This window comes from Balearica regulorum, chromosome 8 (assembly GCF_011004875.1).
Source record: "Balearica regulorum gibbericeps isolate bBalReg1 chromosome 8, bBalReg1.pri, whole genome shotgun sequence".
Lineage (NCBI taxonomy): Eukaryota > Metazoa > Chordata > Aves > Gruiformes > Gruidae > Balearica > Balearica regulorum.
The window spans coordinates 16,777,138-16,802,506 of NC_046191.1; the positions used below are offsets into that span (position 1 = coordinate 16,777,138).

General features: G+C 37.6%; 1 protein-coding gene across 1 annotated transcript in view; it reads right to left on the bottom strand.

Moving 5' to 3' along the window:
- COL24A1 (collagen type XXIV alpha 1 chain) overlaps window positions 1–25,369 on the bottom strand; it is a 149,685-nt gene that overhangs the window by 71,093 nt on the left and 53,223 nt on the right. Inside the window, 9 exon segments of the mRNA XM_075759848.1 lie at window positions 3,506–3,550; window positions 4,931–4,984; window positions 9,387–9,440; window positions 18,735–18,788; window positions 19,394–19,447; window positions 20,062–20,115; window positions 20,505–20,549; window positions 20,640–20,669; window positions 20,671–20,693. Of these exon segments, the coding sequence (XP_075615963.1) occupies window positions 3,506–3,550; window positions 4,931–4,984; window positions 9,387–9,440; window positions 18,735–18,788; window positions 19,394–19,447; window positions 20,062–20,115; window positions 20,505–20,549; window positions 20,640–20,669; window positions 20,671–20,693 (413 nt within the window).

The window sequence follows — 25,369 nt, forward strand, 5'->3', positions numbered from 1 at the left end:
GTAAATTGGGAGGAAGCCGAATAAACACAGTCACTTTAATGTGGCATCTACTGTATTTCACAGGAAAAATAAAGAAATACTAAAAAAAATCATTTTTTGATTTAGAAGGATCAATTTAAGAGGCTAAGTATTTGACTTTGGAATAGAATGGGTAGGACGGTTTAGAAAGGAATGAATGACAAATCAAATCATGTGATCAGATTCAGCTCAAAAACCTTTTCCGACATTCAAGGAGGCTAAGCTCTGTGGAACCTGACATATATCCCGAGTAAGGAGGGAAGCATCCTCAGTTTTGGCTCCAGTTGTTTTAGATATAGGGGAATTCTTTTCCAAGGTGGGACCCAAGAATGAAAGTGCAGGTTTATATTCACCTTCTGTTCCAGTAGAGGACGATCTATTTTCCTGGCAGCATTGACCAGGTGGGTCTCATGTTTTTTTGGTCTCAATCACATTTTTTAAAGCAATTTTAGAAACAAGGATGGAGGGGGAGAAGAAAAATGAGGGGAAAATTTATGGCTGCCTGCTTGGCGCATGCCTAAACCTGAACTGGGGGCTGAATGCTTTGACCTTAAAACTACACAGTAGAAGAGATGAGGAATTCCAGAAACACTAGAAACCTGCTCCATTACTGTGCTGGTTTTGGCTGGGATAGAGTTAATTCTCTTCACAGTAGCTAGTATGGGGCTATGTTTTGGATTTGTGCTGAAAACAGCATTGATAATATAGAGATGTTGCTGAGCAGTGCTTACACAGAGCCAAGGCCTTTTCTGCTTCTCACCCCACTCCACCAGTGAGTAGACTGGGGATGCACAAGAAGCTGGGAGGGGACACAGCCAGGACAGCTGACCCCAACTGAGCAAAGGGATAGTCCGTACCATATGATGTCATGCTCAGCATGTAAAGCTAGGGCAAGAAAGAGGAAGGTGGAGGATGTTTGGAGTGATGGCATTTGTCTTCCCAAATAACTGTCTTGCATGATGGACCCCTGCCGTTCTGGAGATGGCTGAACACCTGCCTGCCAATGGGAAGCAGTGAACGAACTCCTTGTTTTGCTTTACTTGTGCACGCAGCTTTTGCTTTACCTATTAAACTGCCTTTGTCTCAACCCACTAGTTTTCTCACTTTCACTCTTCCAATTCTCTCCCTCATCCTGCTGGGGGGGAGCGAGCAAATGGCTGGGTGGAGCTTAGCTGCCAGCTGGGGTAAAACCACAACAATTACTGTCCAAGAGAAAACTAGAACAGTTTCATAAGAATAATGAAAGGTTTACAAAATATCACCTGCAAGGATACTTTACCTAGTCTAGACAAACCCTAGGAAAATCAGGAGAACAGTGGCTGAAAAGAGGACTAACCTATTAATCATGCCTACAAATAAGGTCTGTAAGACAGGAAGCAAGGTTGTAGCGAGAAAGACTCTGGCAAGACTTTCAGATAGAACAGCTAGACATTAGAAAAACTGTCTGCAAAACAAGCGAAGAATTGAAGCAGATTGCCAAGGAGAATGAAGAATCCCCACCCCTGGAGGCTGCAAAAAACCAAGTTAGAGACACATCAGCTGATGGTGCCTTGGGGCATGCATGGCCAGATTACTTCTTCAGGTCCTGCTCAGAGACCTCCCCTGCCCTCATGGTTATTGAACTAGTTCAGTAACAACACAGTTTTGATAGCGCTTACTTTCAGATGTAGCATTTCCTTTTTTAAACTCATTTCATGGAAAATGGAAACAAAGCCTATGTAAATCAAATGAATGTAAAATTGCAATCAAGCAAGCATAATTTAAGATGACAGGTGTGTTCAACACCTTACTGACTCAGTCCTGCTAAACTATATTAGATTTATCAACTTCATGATTGGGACTCTCTCTCTCCAGTGTAATCACAGAGTCTATTTTACAAGTGGAACTGAAGAAGCAAGGACAGAGATGGGAACAGAGTTCAGATCAGCAGTGCAAACAAATTGGCCTGGAACTGTGAAACAGCTGGAGCCAACAGAACCCATAGAATCCAGGCAAGAGCAGATGGGCCCCGGGATGAGGGGGAAAAACAGGCAGGGCTCCCCATCAAGCAAAATTCCCATTTCCCTTACCTCTCATTGCAGTAGGGGATGTTAGCCAGCAAGCTACTAAAAAATGTCTGGAGACAGCAACCCTGGGGCCCACCTCAGATCCACACATTCTTCTCTCAATAGCTTGTTGTGAGAGCGCGCCATAAGACACGCCAATGGTGTACACATTTCCCATTGAGAGAAATCAAACCCAAAATAATTTAGGTCAAACTGACCCAAAATAGATTAAAAATATTTCAGTTTGCTAGGTTACACAGAAATTTTTCCTCTTGGGTCATTCTGACACCAGCCAATGGTGGCTGTGCCTGGTGACACAAAGAACGTGAAGGTAGGTGTCTCATTGCTCATGAGTCACCCACTGCAGCATCTTCTTTTCCAATTGCCACAGCACAACATGGGAGACGTTGTCGAGCCATGAAACCCTGCCCAAGGAGGAGACTCAATGTATGATGCAGCCAAAATAAAAATTTCCATGAGGCTCTTGGCTGAAGCTCAGGCAGATTGAACTGAGTCACAAAGTGTTTTGAAATTCTGTTCAATTTTTTGCATGTTTTCCTCAGCTAAAAAAAATAGTTATTTTTTTAAAAAACACTTAATCCATGGGGCAAATAAGCATTTTGCTATTATTTCTAACAGAAAACAAATTCCCAGCTTTGACTAGCTAATGAACAGGAAAAATGACATAGGAATAGCAATAGGAAGCAATGGGAAAGACTTTCACAAGTTCATGCAAGAAATGAGAAGTCATCCAAAATGAAGACCAAGCCAGTTATTACCACACATAAGCAAATCAAGTAAAGGCAGAAGATCATATTGCTTTCAATAAACTTAGCAACACTCCCATAGTCTCTAGTGCAGGCTAGTTAGAATTTTTCTAAAAATAAGCTTCAAGTCCATTCAAATAATCTTAAACACTAGTGCGTTTTTACAACTAGCAAAACTGGTTGTTAGTTTTAAATTTTTATCTTTTGAAACATGTCAGCACAAACAGCATTGTGACATTCCAGCTTTACTGTTTTCAGCAACTGTCTACCAGATCAGTTTGAAAATTATTTCTTAAAGCATCAGTCCTTCATATTTCTCCCTGTAAGCCAAGTCTCATGGTGGGTTCTTCCCCAATTTAAATATTTTGATATATCAGCTGGTTCAGTCCCTAGGAAGTGCATGGTGGTTTCACCTGTCTCAGAGGAGTACCATAAGTAGTCTTGACTCTTTCCTTTTCAAAAATTTTGTTTTATGTACCATGGCTGTGATTTCCTTTCAAATCCTTCGTACGGAAAACCATTTCTCCTCCCAGCTCTGCTTTGAGCACGTGCTGAGGAAAGAGACATTTATTCAGGAGATGCCACTTAAACACAGTCACTTCGCACTGTAAACTTACCTTTTAAGCAGTACTTCTGCTGAAAATAGTCTGCTCTAACAAAATTACTTATACTTACTCTTGGGCCAACTCCTCCAGTAGGTCCAGCTGGTCCTACTTCTCCCTGAAAGAAATCATGACTTCAATAATCTAGCTTTAAAAAGAAAGTCTGCAGATAACTATATTTACTGTATCATCTTAAATCTGCTTCATATGTGTTTGAGTCCAAATTTGATAGAAACACTATGAGAGACACTAATCTGATTTCAGACAAATTCATTAGCCAGAAAGCCATGCCTATGTAGCCACGAGATGCAGCCAGACAGACTGTGAAACTGTTGGTATACCTACCATTATAGCAATATTTTCACAATTTTGAGCAGGGAGAGACTCAGCAATGATGGGTCAACCTCTCTGTCTGCCCTGCAGTTACTCTCTTCTAGCAAGATTTGACACTTCATGACTATAAAAGCAGTAGGAACATTCCTGCTTTTCTCTTCCATGTTGCTATGGCACAGCCACTAAGTTAGCCAAGCCATTTTGCCAAGTTTTATCCTTGCCTTTTCTCAGGGGTGAAGGGAGGCTGGGGGTCAGGGTTACGAGGTATGTAAGAGAAGAAATGAGACACTGTGCCTGTGCTGCGCAGTGCATGGATATAATTATGCATGATGGGGAACTGCAGTGTTAACTCTTCAGGGTTCACTCATTACACAGTTATATTAAAGCATGGTTTTGTATCAATGCTGTGCCAGGATGTCATGCTGTGACCATTTTATGGTTCATTGATCCTCCTCAATATGGAAGATTTTCTGCAGGTTTTGGAGGAAGTGGAACACAACCTTTTCAATTGCAAGCAATAGGAAACAGAGGCATTAAGAAATCCTACCTGCAGCTTCCTGGCTTTTAACTAAACAGATCATTTTGCCACTGTTAGCTTTTACTCACTCAATATGTCATGGAAGCCCATAATTAAGCTACTTAGAAGCCTAGAGGTCTATCCCCAGAATCACTGATTATTTTAAAATGTTAATTACTTTTAGCCTAAGAGACATGAGTTTTTATTGATTTATTTTGACGATGAATTAAGAATACTCAATAAATTTATAAGATGAAGAGCTGCCTTCCTCCCCGTTCAGTTAACAGGGGTCTGTTTACTTAAGTGTATCCAGGATACTGTCAATTAAGTTGATATATGGTTTCTATCTCCATACCACTACCACCACCTCCCCCCTGTACCCCCATCTCCCTAGTTTAGCTAAAAGAACCATATCCAACTCTGGACACATATTATCTGAGATTCTGGTGAAATAACTAAAATAAGCCATATAATGGATGCACAGCCCTGTAAGGCTGCTGAAACCTCTTTGCAACACCTGCCAAAATGTAGAAGAAACTTGAAGTTTCACATGACACCACCATAAACACCTAACCATTGCTGTCTAACCCTCTTACCCCTCACAACTTTTTCTTTTAAACATAATATCTTGATAGGATTCCATCTTACCTCAACTCCTTTGGGGCCTTGTGGCCCTGGAGGCCCTCGGTCACCCAGAAGTCCCTAAACATCCAAACACACATAGTTAGAGCTTGTATCAATTAACAATCAGATTGGTCTAATTTCTCTCCTCTTACAAACCTGGACAGAAATGCAAAACTGAGGAAGCAGACCTCACTTCTTACAATTTCTCTTAGGATTTCCCTTAGGAAGCCAGGAGAAGATGCAGCAGAATTGTAATATCTGCTGGAAAACTGAGCATTTTACAAACTTCTACTGCATAGATTTTTTTTTTTCCTCAAGCTTTTCTCTTTTGTCTTTTTGAAAAGGGAATAAATATTTGAGCTCATAAAAGAACAATTCCTCATTTTTTGAAGATGTAAAGCACACCATCATATTAAGATTAAAGCAGAACCAGTGTAACTCTCTAAGATCTTTGATTTAGGTAGTCTTTAGCATAACATGCAATAACAACATTGCAATGGAAATGAACTACAAAGTGAATTTAAACTACTAGCTTGTCCAAAACTACTTGTGATTTTCAGCCCTTACTTTTCTGTCAGGATTATAATCAGCTTCCCAGAGATAAAGCACCTTATCCTCTGCCAACTACGAGTTTTCATGACTGCTCACACCAACTTTTTCAAAACTTTGTTAAAATGACTTTGCAGCTAGAGGTGTGTCAAAAATCTCGGTCATCCCAACTGCAATGGTAGTAATTGGGAAAAGCACTTGACCTGGTGTCGGACAAAAAAATAAATCTGTGTAAACATATTATTAACATTCTGGGAAAGCTAAGCTTAATAATATCAGATAAAGCAACAAGAACAAAGAAATTGTTCTTTAGGAGAGATATGATTAGCCTCTGAAGAAAGCAAGGGTGGGAAAGTTCCAAGTGTAAGCCTTATTAATTGCTTACTAATGAAGCTGAAGTCTAGACAGAAGGTGCAGGCATTGGTCCAATAACAGTTTACTTAGCACACAAAGTAAAATGGAACAGAAAACAGAACAGGCCACATCAAGATACTGAGTTTCATCAAAGAGTCCATCAGTCTGGGAAAGACTGGGATGGACTGCTCTTTGACATACCACCACAAAAGTGACAGGAGGGCTTTTAGTAACACTACTTAAGTAATATTCTTGCTCTTTTTTCATTAGCAGAACTGTTATTTTATTCTAATAGCAAAGGACATTAGGAGACACAGTTTTCAGTACAATGTAACTCCACAGTGGAAATGTTAGCAACACCACTACTGTGCACACCCTTCCACTGCACTTAATTGGATCCAGAAAAAAGTCCCAGACTGTAAAATGAATATTAAGACTAAATGAAATTTCCATCTCCCCTTTGAGGTTTCAGGCAACAAACAGAAAATAGAGGTAGTCATTAGACATGTGCCAAAGTGTCTGGAAAAAACTGGAGGAGTCAACAAATGGGGGTATCCTGTATTTCACATATTTAACTTCCCAGTTGAACATCCCTTCCAGAAGTGGTGAAACTCCTAATAGCCACTTCTATTAAATGTGTTATCCAAACAAACATAAATGAGCAGAGGAAGGAAGTTCTCAACTACTTCCGTGGTACAACGCACACTGCTGGAAAAACTACAGTTGTAGTCAGCATATTCCGACCACCTTGTCCTCTCACTTTTCTTGGTTACAGAGCATAAATACTTGCAAGAACAACATAGGAAACAAACTAAATTATTTCAGAACTTCTTGAATCATTCTTATTCCTTTTTTGTGTGCTTTAAAAAAAAAAAAGTGGTGGATCAAGATCAAACACCTTCTAAAATATTGTTTCCAAGCTGAGTAACATGCTGTAGACCAAATTACGCAATGAATCCTTTGAACATTATTTTAGAGAGATCAGATTTGCTGATTACTGCACTAATTTAGGGAAAATTGACAATCCAGAACTTCTACTGCTATTTAGAGATGGCTGATCACACAGAGCTTAAACCTTCCACAAAGAGGCTGAATTTCTCCATGCCACTGCTAAAAAATAAAGCTTACCCTGTTTTCTTGGCTTTTAAAATAGGTATTGCTTCTGAGGAAGCATAAACAAAAACATGAGGAAAAGAGCACCACAGTGAGAACAGTTTTCTAAAAATAAAAGCTGGAGGAAATTTTTTAAAACTGCAGTCAAACCAAGACAGCTAGGAATCCTGAAATCCAAACATTTCCAGTGTTATGTAGCCTTTCTCCCTTGGTACTGAGCAGTGTAAGAATTTTTCCAGTTGGTAATATTCCTTCTCGAATGCAAGCCATCAATTCTCCCTGATGAGAGCAGGCTGAGTTTTTTTGTCTCTAAGACCAAATGTGCTGAACACCATTGAATCTTGTTCAGTTATGTAATTTCTGTATCAAAGGAATACAGAGTCTTAAAACTTTGTAGGCTACCTTTTAGTATTTTTTTGCAGGAATCTGTGAAAAGGCAATAGATCAGTAATGTATGTCTTAAACATCAACCCAGGTCTAATAAAAACATCTAATTTAACACTTTGGATATAGCATGGAATAGTATGATCTCACTTAGTGAGGAAACTGAGCAGCAGGGATTAGATCTCAGTTACGTCATTCATGGATCAGATTGGAGGATTAAATCTGATCTGCAGTTCAAGAACTGTTGTCTTTCTCTTATTTACCCTAGACTCAAGACACAGTCTTGCATCAACAGGTTTTCTTAAGTGCCCTTGTAATTCAGAAACACAGGAGCAACTGCCACTGCAATGGTCAGATAAAAGTCATTCAATATAAGGCTGCTCACATTATACATACACATAAACAAGTTAGCAAAGCAGTAAATCAGAACTAAAGAAAAAGTCCACACCTATCTCTAGAAATGTATTTTAACTTCACCCCAATTTGCCACATCAGATAATGAGTTCTCAGCCTACCTCATAAATTAACGTCTGAGCTATTTTGGGACGAGGCTCTTGACACAGTTGAAAGATATGAGATGCAGAAATAAATGGTTATGGCTTTGGCAACTGGATTATTTGAGATGTTCTCAAGAATTATTAACTTTGGCATGGAGGGATTGTTACAATCTTCCAGATACAAATAAGACTCTCTCTTCAAACTATTTACTGCTCCCTGTTTTCTTGAGTAGTCTGCCACAGAATTTCACAACTCTGTTGATGAGAAATCTTGTAATTTCCACCTTTGTTTATTCATGGCCAACTAGCATATTTTGTCCTTGGACCAATGATATTGCTGGTCACGCACAGTTCTTTTGCCTCACCAATTTCTGCCTTCTGGTTTACACAGAAAGCTCAAAAAGGCTCTTCGTTTTGGTAGGATAAACAAACTGCCTCTCAGAATACAATAATTCAAATATCCTTTTCTGCATATAGTCCCACTTGATTGAGTCCTTCTGGCATGCAAATGCCCAGAACTGTGTGCGCTACTTAGATAAACTCTTCTCGTGCTTTGTGCAGTGGCATTAACAAGACACCTTGCCTCACGTGTTCTAGAATTTCACTTAATTTCTAACTGCCTTGTTGTGTTTTTATTTCAGAGAGATCTGGCAGTGTCTTTCCTTCTTGCCAGGTGCGAAGCTCTAAGTTTGCAGTAGGATTTATTGTTTTAGTCCTTGCATGCATCAGTCTGAAGTACCAAAGTGGAATGAACTAGTACAAAGTGCAGTTTTTAAGATCATCTAAAGATGCTCAACTGTTTCATACACAAATTTCATTCCACCATACTTGTGCCTATTTATCAGCAAAAATACTCCCAAGGCAGCTGAGTTAGGAACTTAATTAGTACTTGCCTTTCAACAACAAGTAGTCAATCTTTAGATACCATCATTCTCTGAGTCAATTTCTGACCCACCTGCACTTTTTGTACTAGTCTCTACCTTTTCAATTTTAAACAAATTTTCCCATATGTGCTTTTATCCAAAGCTTCACTGAAAACTCTATATGTGTGAATTATTGCCTAAGCTTGGTCTAAAATATTAGTCTACTAAACAACAGAGGCTAAATTAATCTGGCACAGTCATTTTTTGGTAGATAAATTTTATCCATTATTTTATCCATGATCTAATCTGGCATGTGAATTTTACCCATTTTTCCGTATCTTTAGCTACTATTTCTTTCAAAATTTATTAAAAAAATCCGTATTACTCAGGTGAGACTAGAGAGATCTGCGTGCTTTTGGCATGCATTTTGTTTAAATATAGGTGAAATATATGCTACTTCCTAGCTACACCGCATTTTCTCCAAATTTCCTTGCACTTAACTTGCCATTATATGCTTGCATCTAACAGTAATTACCCTTTATAACTGCATGGACAGCATTAAACATTAGATTAACTTCCTCCTATATATACCTGAGGGAAAGTACCTGTATTTTGACAGTAAGATTATCGTCTTATAATGTTGGTATCCATCTCTAGAGCTCCTCCTCAGAGATTTATATGGTTTATTGTTATTACGAATAAGTTTTCATATAGTCTTACCTTAGGACCTTCAGGGCCATTTAATCCAGGTATACCAATATCTCCTGGAAAACCCTAAACAAATCATACAGACAAATGATTTACAGAGTAGGAATGTTTCCAATGTACTTGTTTTGATTCTGTTCACTCATTTAACAAACCTGAATCACAGAAAGAAAAAATAAATTTGTTCTACCATCCCCAAAGTGTCAAAATCCATCAAGTTTCCTTGAAAAGACTTGGATAACTGACAGATTTTAGGCAGCTTTCATTTAACTCAATTTAGCAGATGTCAGTATGGGTTTCATTTCTCTTAGCATATGACTTTTTATCCACTAAGCAACATTTGAGATTAAACCATTGGATTGGTCTTGATACACAGAAAAACCCCACAAAGCAGCCAGCACAAGGTCCTGTACTCATGAATTCAACTACTTTTTTTAAAAAAAAAGCTTAGAGAGCAGCTAAAGCCCTTGAATCCTTGGCCGCACTTGAAGGACGAGATCACTACAAGATTAAGAAAAGGGTAGAAAGCCTTTCGCCTCTAAATCAGCAGGTGCTAATCCAGGTTTGGCTGGCAGTAACTCAAGGTCACCATCACGTAGCATTATTTAGAACAAGCCTTTGCAAAACAGTGTGTGGTACAGGTCCAGCTGCTGGTAAAGAAAAAATGAATACGCAAAGGAAATTAATCAACTAAAATTATCAGCCCAAACCATCTGGCCCATAGGCACTGAGTAGGACACCAGGAGGACACCTCTACGCCAGTGGAATCCAGTGCTACAGCTAGATTGCTTCATAAGGAATGAGTGTATTTTAAGGAAACAAAAATGATGCGGCTAACTCTTATGCAATACAGTACTGAGTTAAATTTCATAAACATCCAGTGAAGAAACTTGATCTTTATATTTGTAGGATAAAATAAAGCATTAGTAATTCACTCTGTAGTTAGCACAGGGCTCATTCAGTCACCTGCCAAGATAGTATTTGATTTTGTTAATTTTATAAACTTTTAAATTTCATTAAATCTTGCCTATCTGAAAATAGACTGCCGCTGAAAAGTTCTTCCTCCAAGTAAAGTATTTATTACTACATCTGTGCACATACATCACCTAACACTAATAAAAACAAGTTTCCTTCTTCCTTAACAGAAAATCATTGCAGATTAAAAATCTTTGCATGCATACTTTTCCAATAATGGAAATGAAAGCACCGTATACGTTCAGAACAATTTAAAGAACATCTCATAACGAGTTTCCAGCATGAAATTCTCTCTGGCACCCTTTCATACTAATGCAGGCTAATACATGCCATCATCAAAGCTTCAAGAGCCACTTTTTAGGTTCTCTAAGCAGGAAAGAGGTATTAAAAAAAATAATTGCTCACTAGGTGGATAGTAGTTAACCATACTCTGTTCTTCCAGAACAGCTGAGCTTCAAATACAGGTAATAACCATTATTCATAATTAGCTGACATTAATCACAAAAAACCTTACCAGAAAGGTAAAGAGAAATCTTACTAAAGCAAGAAGTTTAAAAGAAAATATGATTTCATACTGAACTACCACACTGTAATAAAATTTTAAAAGTATTTAGGGAATCACTGCTCTCAATTGTAGGGGCTTTTTTTCTGTTTTCTTTCTATAACCTGTTCTTAACAGGATGCAGAGACACTTATATGTAGAGATTTAGATGGGATGCAAATATTTTTAGGTGTGTTTATATATTAAATAGAAAAAAATATATAAAACAAAATATGAAACCAAATTATGATTTCTTTTAAAAAAAATCAGTTTTAGCACTTGAATGCTAATGAGTAGTAAAGCAAACCTCCAAAGAGCGAAAAAGAACTGACCTGAGTTTTGAGAATAAATGGAAGCATTTCACCTAACATCACTGGTAATTTTTTGCCACAAAGCAGTAACTACCAGTAGAGCTGTGCAACAACTCCAATATGCCTCTAGGTGGCACACAGCATATTAGTCACACGTGACCAAGGCACCCTGACTGATACCTAAAGTGCTCACTTACATTAGCCTAGATTTCTACCTAGTTCATAAGAGGATTTTTTCAAAATCCTGACCACACTTATGTACTGAAACATACTGAAGAGTTAGGTCAATTATTTGGAAGTTGCTAACTCATCCTTTCTTAGTTTTAGATTTGCTTATTTACAGACATTAAGTAGTTACCAATGGATAAGCTGTTTTGTACATCCGTAAATCTTTAACTTTCTAATGTGTGAACAAGTGTTAAATGCTGACACAGAGACAATTTTCATCATGGCAATAAATATTCCAGAAAACAATCTGTCAAGAAAAATGTCTCTCTAGAAAGATTCTTATACTTTTATAAGGGAATATGTCTACTTTATTTGCATAAATACTTCTAGAAGGAATTCAGTAAGAACTATGAGATGTAAGCATTGACAAGCACTATCACAGTTAGAACAATCATGACATTTGGAAACCTTTCCATGTCAGACGTCTTAGGATGCAAGAGGGCTACTGGCCTGAGAGCATCAACAGTAGCAATGCATTTAAAAGTTTAAAATCTTCATCATTTTTGTCTCTGCTGTAAAGCTCGATTTAGTCTTTTCTTCAAGCGCTACCACAGAGAAAATGCAGATGCTATGGCAGTACGGCAGTATTAAAACAGTTTCCAAGATGTTCTCACATGGATAATCCATGAAGTAACTGTAATAGTCCAGGACGCAGACAGCCACTTAAAACAATCAAGAAAATGAATGAACCAGAAAGGAGTTTTTAAAACACCTCAGCAATAGTGTTTGCCATTCAGATTCTGAGTAGTGAAGTGGTATACATTTCTACCTATATCTAAATTTGCCAAGAGTTATTCAGCAGTCAGCTCTCTGTGAAGCTACTCCAGACTAAAATTCACTATTCTTCCATAATTGAAAGGCCAGGAGATCCCTGTATAGTTTCTAGCTGCTACATATTTTTCAGCAGAGACTATTCGGACCAAAACATCACTCAATATTATTACTTCTACTAAGGAAATGCAAAGTGTAGATTTTGATCCAATCAGCCAGAAGCCTGGCAAGCTGGTAGGTTACAAATTATTTTCAAATTTTGCCGCAGATGTGGCCTTTTGCCAGCAAAGCACTTTAGAGTTCACTCAGTTTAATCAAACTAGAGGTGGCGTCGAAAAAATCTGAAGTACCAGCTATCCCAACACAAATGCACTTTAAGCGTGCTGCGAAAATGTTGGGTTTTGTACTGAATACATTTAAATATAAAATTAACATATTTATTGCTCTCATTTATCTATATAATCTTTAACAAAAAATGTAGAGATGATCAGACTGTAACTATGCCAGAGCATGTCCTTCTGTATTGAAGTCAGTGCCTTAGAGATGAGGGATCTGCAAAAGCTGTTACTTTTCTTTTGTTTGTTTTCCTGTATGGCTGCTAACATGGAAGCAGAATATCAGAAATGTTTGGAAATCACACTCCATTTCCACTAGGAATTCTTTTACATTTGCAGAATCCCACTCACTCCAAGCTGTTTCCACATGACATTTGCCAGCATTGCTATTAGTCACCGACCCTCATGCCTTCTAGCTCCTCAGCAGCCTTCAACAGGATTGGGACACGAGTGCTGCTGGAAGAGCACCACAGAGCAAAAACCTCTCCAGGGACTGTGATAGTCCTTTCGGTTGCCAAGTTTCCCTGCTCCAATATTTCATTCAATCACATGCTGTGTTTCATTTGAATGAGAAGTCAGAATTTTGAGAAGCAACAGTGACTGGATGCAGCCACTGAACTTCAACAAGATACCTTATTAGAGCTTTATTACTAATTATTATCAAATTACAAGCAAGATTTCTGCATAAAACAATCTCTCTAAACAGAGAAAATGAGCTGTGATTTTGCATTCTCAAATAAGAAGTGTTTATTATTCTTCTGAAAGGACACACTATGCAGAGACACAATTCAATTTGAAAATCCCTATTTTTTCTCTACACATTTTTAGAAATGTCAGTATTCATACAGCTACAGGACTTTGCTCTTTGCTATTTGTACAATTGCATGACAGTGTCAATAATGTGCCAAGTACAAAGAAGAAAATAGTAAGGAAAAAAAAAGATTTGCAATGAGCTTCCTTCTGTGTGTGCCAATCTAGCCAAAGTATAATGCCAGCATTTTTAAAGGGCAGAGACAAAACTTTAATTTCTTCCTACAAACCTTCAATTCTGATTTTGGAAAGGGTGGAGGAAGGAATCTAACAGTACAAATTACAACTGTACAATTGCAATTTGTCAGAGAACAGAAAAAAGGGCAATCATGGATTACAACATACGATACAGGAAAGCTTTGCAATTTACTGTTGCTAAGATGTCAGTAAAATGATGCTGATGTTGCTTTGTACTTTTGTCTAATTGCACATGGCAGATTTGTTCAGCCATGCCCACTGAAACACTAGTGATTGATTTCCTTGTGAGACACTTAAAGTCACCAGTTTTCCAAATGTGCATCATCCTTTAAGGCCATCTTGTACACCTACATATTATATGCAACACACATTAGAATCATTGTATTTACAGATAGTATCTAGTGTAGTCTACTTTATAGCATGAGCAAGGCCCTATACCAACCCTTCAAAACACATCCTTAACAGACCTGCTTGGCTGCTTGATGGCCAAGAAGGTCAAGCATCAAATGTGGGCATTTCATAAGGGGCAGAAATACCAGATTATGTATTTATTTTAAAATATTCATATTTTAAAATATTCAAGCTCATTTTTGTGTTACAAATCCTCCAATAACAGTTAAATGACTAAGGTTTGAGGAATGCATCTTCTTTCAGGCATGCTTCTAATGATATAAGTTACAGTGGGTTTAGGCAAAGCCTGAGTACAGAGGAAAGTCATCAGGAACAACTCTGTGCATTTTGAAAATCAAATATTCTTAACTTTAAACCTTAGAAAAGAGAATAGTAACTACAGTCAATGAAATAATCCTGGTGCAAGAGGAACTCTGTTCTCTTATAGGAGGATTATTTCCCTGTACATTGCTTCTATATTGCTAACAGCTGTGTGCCTATGCAGATCAGACCACATATAGACTTCAGCCAGACCGAAAAAGGCAGAAATTTCAAGTTTATTTGCAAGACTACTGTTTCTTCTAAGATCAACACCAAAACCCAAAGCAGTGCAGGTGTTTAAAATCAAATAAAAAAACATTTAAATATCAGCTCACCTTACTCTAGGCAGATTCAGAATGTTGGGAGTTAAATACCCTGGTAAAGCAACACAAATCAAGTTCTGTTTGTCTGCATGTCCCTCCTTTTCTAGTGAAGTCTCACCACAGCTCTGCCTGAAAAAGGCGGATCTCCGAGACAAGTTCTATGCAAAGTACCTATGAAGGTCTGTGCAAACAGACTGGGACCCAACAGGCACAGACTGAACTATCATAATTACTCTGAAGAAAATATAACACACAGGAGGGTCACATGAACAAGCATTTTCAACATTATTAAAAAGTCAAGGTAAATTGAATATTTCTGCAAAATTAATACATATTTCTTGAAAAAGGATCAGAAAGATATACTTGTGTCAAAGAAATTTATGAAAGGATCAGGTAAATATTCTGTACAAAGGCAAGCAGAAAGTATAAGCAATTCTACAACAAGAACAGTTCTTCAAACGTATGCCAAAACTTGCAATTAGTTCAGCAATAAAATTGTCTTTATTTCCATATTTCCTTCAAGTCATTTCCATGCAAGTTATCTGATGCAATGTTGAAACAAAAGACTATGTTGTCACTGCATTCATGGCATTGTTTGCACAACCTCAAAACATAATGTGATAAGACAAAACTTGCATTAAAAATAAACTTTTTTTTTTAAAAATTAACAACTCAAAGCAGCCAGTGATTCACTTACAAAATACGTGCCTTTTTGGCTGTTTACTATTATTCGAATGTATCCTTTTCCTTTGTAATGCTATTGCCTTGAGCATGAAACATAGCAGCTGAATCCCATATGAGTACCTTCCTGAAAGAATAAGCTAACAACTTCAGATCAAAATACTGTACAGATGAAAAAAGTTCTATTGAAGATAATGACTAATGCTCCCTCTGCTCCAGATGAAACCTATTTATAATACTCAGAGCACATCTGAAGGCACATCTGAAGAAAACTAATCACCCTCATTCTTGGGGGATAATTAAATGTGATTCATAGATCAAAATTTAACTATAAAATACTCTGAATACATGTGGAAGCCTGCTAAAACCTTGTCTAATTTCATTCACATTAACAATAAGCATTACATACTTCATCGTACACTGTAAACATAGGCATTGTGGGTTAAAACAGTCAGACCAGCACTTTCCAGCTGTCACACCAATAGAATAAAACTCTCTAGAAAGTTGAAGTTTTGGCTGTTCTTTTTTAGATGCATTAGAAAGCAGGAAAATGCCTAAACTGATGACGAATATGCTTCATAAAGCACTCACTAAAAGATATCCAGTGCTTTGTGAGCAGCACGCATTCAGGCACACAACAGACCCTGGCTCTAGAGCAACATACCCAGAAGAGAATTTGGCTTGACACTGCAGGACTTCTGCACCAAAACAAGTACACTTGGCAGCCAACCCTCGTACGGCCACCCAGAGAGCAAGCATGGGACCTCTGTTCCTCCCTCTAGTCGCTTCTGCCCATCACCACTGCAGTTCTCAAATAGACCTGGGCTACAAGTGGGTGGCTTATTTCAACTCTGGTCTGGTGTACCTAGGCTGTGCAGCTGCAGAGGAAAGATTTAGGAAGCAATTTACTGCTGACCTGCATATAAAAAGCCAAAACCCCAGGGGGATGAATGAAGCCTGCCAGGCCTGTTCCCACTGTTGTGTGCAGACACAACTAGAGACTTCAGCTGCTGTAGTGCCTGATTTACAGCAGTTTACACAGGAAGAAAATTAGGGATGTGACTGTTATGCTGGAAATGAAATACATACTCAAACGTCTAATTGGAGAGACCAAAGGATCCCATTTCTTATTTCACATCTACCCAAAACAAGCTTGACCACTGGGACAGGGCACATTTATAAACCCCACTGTCTTAGCTTTGGACAAAAGGGGAGAGACATAGTTTGAAGTAGGATCTGACAGGTTCTGCCACTGGGCAGTTCCTCCTGCTCACAGCAATGCCTAACAAATTCCAACATAGCTTTTTTTTTAGTGAAATATTTGCTAAAAGGCATATGGTATGGATTGTCGTGTCCATACGAAATTCAAAGTACTCCCCTTGTAAGACATGAATTCATCACATTCTGCTGTTTCCAGAAACATCAAGGGAAACATGTAGTATAGGATGTAAAGTCTGTTTTCTACATGGGGTCATGGCAAGTTTGACCATTCAGATAATGAAATAAGAAGAAGGAAAGCAGCCCTCACCTGCTAGCTGTCTGTTTTTGGAAGAAGAGACATGATTAGATATATGACAGTAGGCTTTTCTTATAGGAAAATCTGCACTATTTGCTCGTATGTCATATATCCAGTTGTGTCTAAATAGCTTCTGGCAACAACAACTAGCTTATTTTGATAAGACAAAGTAACAGGGAGAGTAAGATACAATCTTCAGTTTTAAGCTGCTTTTTTTTTTTTTTTTAAAAAAATCCTTTTATTATAGAACTTCTCCAATTTCCAATTTGTTCAAGATCCTGGTCCTAACTCCTTTCTATTTCTGCTCTTCTGCCATATGGTGACCATGGTTTTATGAAGTAAAAGGCAGCAAAACTTGTTTTGCTTTATTTGGATCTGTCTTGCATGACTGAATTTAAGAAAAACATTGCTTTGTAGTTTTAAACCTGACATTTTGCAGACAATTATTAAAAAAATAAAATACCCGGACACTCAAGCTTTCATTATCTAACATAAAGCACTATTTGCTTTCTAGTGGCTGAAGTAATTCTACACTCCTGAGCAAAAGGAAATACTAAGCTTTTCAGACAGGAAGTTTTCCCATCCATATCTGCCCTGAGGGTACCAGCCCCAGATGATGAATTTATCCCCAGGCAAAAAGGGACAGCATGCCTGGGTTTGAATAAGAAACTACGAAGGACTACATGGATAGGTGTCAGGGTCACCAGAACACAGGCTTTCAGACCAATAATTTGATATTAACCTGCCACAAGTCTCCCTTGCTGGCAGTTATACAAAGAGAAGAGATGATGCAATGATCTCTTTCACTAACAGTGAAGAGACTCACAAAATCTGAAATCCTGAGCCACAGGAGGCTGCAGCTATGGGCAGCATGCATGGGCTTTGTGCCATTTTCATTCTAACTGAAGGGTAAGAAAATACTCTCCCCATTGACTAAGACATATTGACTTTTTCTGAAAAGACCATTTGGTGTTGATACAACACATTTTCCAGTGAGTTTTCTCTCAATGAGGGCTCATCTCCAAGAAGAAAGTATGTTCTTTAGGATTTAGAGGAGCTATAGCAACAAAGTAATAAACCCCAATAATTTGTTCTTTGAGGATCAGAGGCCTTGGGCTCCCTCTTATAAAAGGTAGGAATATAGAGCCTTGGTTTGAGGAGATATGCCCGAGAGTTATTGTATCTTTTAAGGCCAGAACAACCAGCATTGCTAATATATCTTCCAGACATATTTTTAAAAAATAAAATTTTAAAAATGCATCCACTGGAGGAGGCTGATCAAAAAGAAAAATCTGCATTTTTTGCTTTCATCTCCCCAGCAAATATGTATGTGTCTGTGTATGCATATGTCTTTCCCATACAGTCCACAGCATTTTTTCCTATAGCCCATGGTATAAATGCCAAGAAGCACCAAAATAGAACAATTCAGACTCTTCGTTTCTGTGTAGAATTCCATAGTACTATACAGTTCTTGGGCAACTGCACTGCTGGATTCAAGTGCCTGACAATGCTTCCTACCTAACTTGTGTTTATTCTTTGCATTCCTTGCAAATAAAGTTATTTTGTAAGAGATAAATAAATACGCAACAAGGCTTGGAAAATCCCATTGGTAAACATGCTATAGAATAAATGAATGGAAGCATGCCTGAGAAATCACATGAGTCTCATACAAGGTGTAATCCATAACACCTGGATTCAAGAGAGCAAATCCTAGTCACGTAGGCAAATGAGGAACTACTTGTATTCAAAGATCCAGTAAATTAGTATTTTGCATTAAAAAATTATGAGCTAGAATCTTTTGTACTTTATGGAGGAGAATTAATTCATTGCATATGACTGAATAAAAAGTATTTTCTAATTCAACTAAGACAACAATCTTTTGTGAAGCAAACCCATTTACCTCTGATTTTTGTAACTTCGAACTATATGACATTCAATTTACCTCTATCAAGCAATTTCTTACCTCAGGTCCTGGAGGACCCAATGGTCCACAGGATCCAGGATCTCCAATTTTCCCCTTAAAAAAAATCCAAACAGTTAGCATTTTTATGCCATAACTAGGTCTTATTTGAAGAAAATTAAAGCCTGACCTGGAAAATATTTTCAAAAAAAATTAATGTAAATTATTTTATTGTAAATGTATTCTACAAAATTAAACATTATATTACTTGCAGGACTGAGGTCTCATATCTTAATCTAACATAAATAAAGAAGTTGGTCACATTCAGGTTGTGCTTAAATTCCACAACTCTTCAGGAATGGGCCAATTCACATGCTTATCTTTAAATGAAAATGCAGCTCCCAAAGCTCTCGGAGGATTTGTTTCCAACATTACCAAAATGTCTAGTCCCCCACAAAGTTACTGTCACAGAATACCTAATATGCTAAGCACTCCTGCATTAAAATCTGACACACATACTGATGTCTGTAATAAAATCTCACACATTCGGATCTGACTTACAGTCACGAGAAATAAAAGCAGCTTAGACCCTATTCTTTCTGCTTTTTTAATTAGGTAGCTTCTAGAAGATTCCATGCAGTGTGAACATAAGATACAAAGTAGTATCAAATATAACAACATATAGTCATATACTGAGAGCAAAAATCGATGTGTAAACTTACCGGGGGTCCTGGCTTTCCTCTGATCCCTGGGGGTCCTGGTAAACCAAGAGCACCCTGGAAAAAGAAAGCTATTAAATATACATGAAAATGTATTGTTATGTTGGAAGCAATAGATTGCTACACTTTGTCACCTGAAACAGGCTTCGAAATAATTCTGTGGGATAAGAAATGTCTTCTAACATGTAAATCCCATAAAAAGAGTTCTCACAGGACATGCTATTTCAGTGACTTCTGATGTACTAGCCAGATAGGAAAGAAGATACTTATTTATCTCAGTTTCACAATATGAAAGAGCATGCCAGACCATGTGCTGCTGCTAACCACAGTTAGCAGGTGAGCTGCAGATGAACCTCAAAGTTCAAGGGGAAAATATCTTTTATGAGAGTTTCTTAGCAGGTTTCATATCATATCCTTAATTCTTATCTTGGTTGATGCATCCCTGAACAACACATGGCAGCCAGAATTCTGCCCATGCCCTTTATTTGTCTTTTTTCACTACTTTCCGTAACTAAGTTTTAATTAGCATAGCATTTCTTAAAAATATGTTAATTCCGTGGTATCCAGTAACTTTTACTACTACATTCTACTTTTATGCAACTGACTGTATGCAACTTCAGCCTGCTGAAGTTGCTGAAATTGGACAATGTTACAATGCAATTATAAATTACCTTGTCTCCTGGGTACCCCTGGTCTCCTGGCTCTCCTGCAAGGCCATGTTCACCCTAAACAACATATTTTATACAGACATATGTATGTGGCTTAAAATGGGGTAGTTATCAGAATTAGAGAATGAGAAAGATCAATATTTAGTATTTAAAATTAACACAGATCTTTGAATGGCAATGCATGATGTTGCACTGAAGCACCCCCTCCAGGAAACCCTATAGACACAGCACTGGATATATGCCCAGTAATAAGTGCTCTGTCCAGAACTAAGTTTGTCTAAAGTACCAGACTGTAAGACTGAAGCATTTTCAAAAATAAAAGCCAGAAGAGAAAAGAAATCAAAAGGAACAAGGGAAGGTTTTGTGAAATACATTATTTTGCTCAAGATGGAGTCTGAAAGAAATATATATATATATTTATAAGATAATGGAAATATTTAAATCACCTTATCACCTTTCATTCCAGGCTGTCCCACACTCCCTGGGAGACCCTATTAAAATGAAGAAAACAAAAGTCCAATGTTTGTCTATAATTTGGAAAACAGCATAGGTATGGGGCTGTGGATTGTTTAGCACCATACCATGGGCCCTGGGATCCCTGATGGTCCGGTTTGGTCCTGCTGGCCCAATGCCTCCCCTGTGAGACAGCAAAAAAGGTGACTGCCAATAAACATTGATGAAATGGAGTAACTTAAAGACTGGTAACAGAATGTGGCATTTTCTGCACCACAGAGAGAAAACAAAATCTTTTCCAGGCTAATTTCTTGGGGAAAAAGAGTATCCATATTATAAATCATCCAGCTTTACAGTTCCCACGTCAGCAGAAAACACAGGAAACCAAAACTTCCTCTTTTCTGTAGATTATGTATTCAAAAGAAGATAGCAGTGTTATTAGGCAATGCAGAATAAGGGTGCTTTCCTCTGTACCACAGCTGTGCACTCAGTGGTTATTCCCTCTGTCCTTAGGGTTACATGACATCACCACTCTAAGCATCAAATTTAGCTTAAAGGAATTATTCTACTGTGAGTAGTGTCATAAAAAGTGAGTTTTTCTAGGATTTCTCATCTCTCAGTGACTACTATAAATTAAAATAAAATAAATAAAAAAAGAGAGGAGATTCTTTCAAAATACCAAGTGTGCAAACTTAACTTAAGCTCTGACGGGCATGCTAAGTTTTTCTGTTCCCATGTACCTTCGAAGCCCTTACTACATCTCTCCTTTCTGGGATTTATATGGACAGTTTTCTGACTTGAAAAAATGAACCAGAAATTCAAAAAATTAAGTCTTAAAAGATCAACACATCAACAGCAATAATATTAATGAAAGATAGTGAGCTAAGCATAAGAAATTATTTAGGAATAGCTAAAATAGAGGAAAAGTCTATCTACTCTCTATATATTCTACCTCTGGAAAAAAAAAAAGGCGGCACTGTTATACCTCTGTGGCTATGCAAAAATTGAGCAACAAGTACAAATACAGAAATCTTTTGCCACTTGCTGAGAGTGACATGGAAAAAGATGAGATGGACACCTATAGATTTCCAGTTCAGCACACATTCATTATTGTCTGGACACTCTTTCAGCAATGCTAGCAGAAACATTCTTCTGCAGCCATCATCAAACTCATGGCTCACTGAAGAAAAAGGAAGACTGATGAGTTAGCATCTCAATGGTGCTTGGTAAAGCTCCCAGGAAAATTGCGACTCTACATTGCTTTAGCTTTTATGACTGCTTAAATGATATATTCTGTCATGTTAGCTGATGCCAAGATAAATTGTTTATACTGCTCTTAGTTGCGCTATATATTCTACTTCAGCAAGGCATTTCTGTATTAATCATACTGTACATCAAAATGCATACTTATGATAACAATAGGATTGATTGAAAAATCAGAGGGATACTGAGCTGGGAACTCTGGCTTACAAAAGCAATGGGAAGAAGTTCCAAAACAGCTTTACAAAATTCAGGTTGATGAAACTCCTGTCATAGTCCCCAGAGACAGTGGCTGACCTAATTAACAGCAAAGAAATGGAACTACACAAATATAAAACTGAAAAATTATCTCACTAATAAGAAAAAGGTTGAATTAGTAAGTCTGTCAGTTTTTTAAATTGTCCTCCACCTACAACAGTCTTGCTATATGTTACCACATGCTTATCAGTTTGGTTAAAACTTGCTGATAGATAGAAGACAAAAATTACTTCAGCTACATAAAGTGTACCTTTTCCGCCACTTCTATGTGACAAGTGAAACTAAAACCAAATTGCTTTTACCTGTCAAAAAAATAAGATACCAGAAAAGGAAAACTAAACCTAGTTTTAGGTTGGTTTTTTTTTTTAAGAATAAAAATTAAAAAGAAAAGCTAGCTCTGATAACTGTAGTTGTAAACTTTCTGGAAGTCTTCATCTTATTAAAACTCATGGCCTTGCAAATCTTGGGAGACTGATTGCTCAGCCAGGCAAAACTCTGAACTTGGCAACAGCTTTGTATATTGGAAAAAAAAAATCACAGAAGGAAGGAATTCTTGGACTCAGCTTGCTAATGCTGCTCACTTTGCCGTTGTTCTCATGACCGAACACAAAAATATAATTAGCTCTTGACACTGCATACAGCTGGGCTGGACAAGCTACTTGAATTAATTCTGTTGGTTTCTGCCAGAATAATAAATTTAATCTCATGTTCAAAATTCCAATAATAGTAATAGTATAATATGTTATAATTGACTAAGTCTTTTAAAACAAACATTGAGGTCTCTAGTTCTTTACTCAGTTTTGGATGACCACTAGCATCTGCCTGAATAAGGGCCATGTGAAAACATAGGCCAGGGTGCGCAAACCCATTTGGAGAACATGTGTGGTCGAGGAACAGGGCTGCACCACACAAGCTGTACTTGGGGATGCTGGGACCGCTGGAAATTTCCCTGGGGTCTTGGTGAAGTTCTGCTACAGTTTAAAGAGCGCAATGGTCCCTTGTAAAGAAATTTGTCTTACTGGCTGGGAAAGCAGGAACCACAGTAACTAATATGATGTAATGTAGAAACACAGAAGAGTGCATAATAGTAAGTTTTACTGATGATGCCTATACACTGTGTTAGTATCCACAAAAGACTCATGCCATTAGATACTGCAAGTCCTATTTAGCCTTGTTCTGATCCTATTTCGAAATCCCAACTAGATTTGCTGATGCTTTCGAAGCTTCAAAAGTCTGTTCAGAAATCTGAAGGAAATGCCGCTGGGCCATTTTCCTCAACTGCAAAATCTTACTGTACCAGTAAGGTCTTATCAACCACGGACAGTTAACTGCCCCTGAGCTGCATTTTAAATATGTCTTGGCTAAAGAAAAGATGACATCTCTAAAAACACCCTAATATATCCTTAAGATTTATTAAGCTGTCAGAAGGATGCACAATGACCCTACCTTTATGGACCCACATTTCCACATCATAAGCACTTGTCCATACATATTTTTGTTCACGCATTTATCATACAAGCCCTAAGCTCTATTAAGACCACAAACTCATTTGCAAAATTATTTCTGCCTCCAAAAATGTTGGGGTTTTGGCATAAATACACATACCTCAGCTACAAACACACAAGTGTAGGGATCAAAGGACTTCTCTGCTCCATAAAAGACCTCTAATTCCTTGCAGTCAAATGGAGGTGCAGCAGCACCCACCCAGCAGTTCTGGGGGTCAAACTCCAATTCCAACAAAAGATGTTAATATCACTGCACTCCCTGTAAAAGTCCTGTTCCAAATTGCCACATTGCAAAAATAAAAACCATACACAGGAAGAATTAGCTTAGTAATTGTACATAATGAAGAAATGTCAGTTTCTATGCTTTGCTTTCTTGTCTTTACTTTGAATATAAATTATGTAGAGTACATGGGCACATAATCAATACTTTCACACAGCTGGAACTGTGCAAGAGTGTCCCACATATAAAGAAGAGATGGCAGGCCACTCAAATGGAGTTCACAGGCAAAACAACTACTGAACTACTGATCCTGTGCTGGCCAAAATCTAAACGTGCCATCTTTTTTTTGTTTGGTTTTTTTTTTAATTAGTTCTCATTATGATTATATATTTTGACTATGTACAAGTGGCAAATGCTTTAGACTGGTGATTGAAAATAATTTCTATATTTCACAAAATATTATTGACAATCTCTCTGTATAAGTGACAGAGCTTTGACCATATAAACATTTATGCTTATGAATTCTAGGAAGGGCTAAACTGCTGACTAAGTTTTAGTCAAAATAATCAGTAACGGTATCTTTTTAGAAGTGATATATAGCAGTTTTTAAAAACCTCAGAGACTTGTAAAATTATGAAGGTTCTTGAGACAAAATTCCAAATATGGTCATGTAAGAAAGAAAAGCAAACTGTAATTCAAACCAAATTCTCAAGAGTGCAACCTCTAGTCTCATGAGTGGTTCAATTGGGTCAAATATGTCAACTGACAAGAACACAATGACTCATGTTTGCATGACGAAGGCTGGAAGCCACAGGGGTTCCTTGACCAAACTTCTGTGTCTTCACTATAGGAATGCCATAACAATCTCATTCAAGCAGCAAGGGACTTCTTACAGGAATATTTTTTTGTTATGAACATACTACAAAGATAATAATAATGGAACTCAACTGTCATACTTCAAAGGAAAAGTTATATGACCATCAGTGTAAACTAAAAAACATATCAAGAATGATTCAGATCTCGAGATATCTACCACTCCCCCTCCCCCCCCACTGGAGACAATCATGGCTTAATTCAAGTGTAAATATGCTATTTTCTCCCACATTAGGAACTATGAACATGGCTGAGAAGGCAGCCTTGATTGAGCCAACATCAAGAATCAAATCCAGGTCCTCTATCAGTTAACACATGAATTATTTTAAATAAGGGAGGAATACTACATGGTATGAATGTGTAGTCTTACTGTGAGTCCACCTCATGTGGGACTCATTCATGTCACAGAGTTTCTCTGGCACAACTGTATTTATACAACTACAGCTCATAACTCCATAATGAGAATCAACCTTATTCTAAAAACATAAACCATTTTGGAATATGTTACTTTATACAAGATAAAGTAATTTTGCTTAGGAATTAATTCTGCTTAGAATTTGGTAGCCTATACAAGAATGAATGACAGCTGTGGATGTTAAAATGTTTGAAAGTATTGCACTTTTTCAAAAAGTAACATTGGCTTTATGGGTATAAGCTAGCAAACTTGCTTATTTCAAATAAAAACCACAGACATAGCAGATCAGAAATAAGCATACAAATCCAAACCAAGCATAGACATACT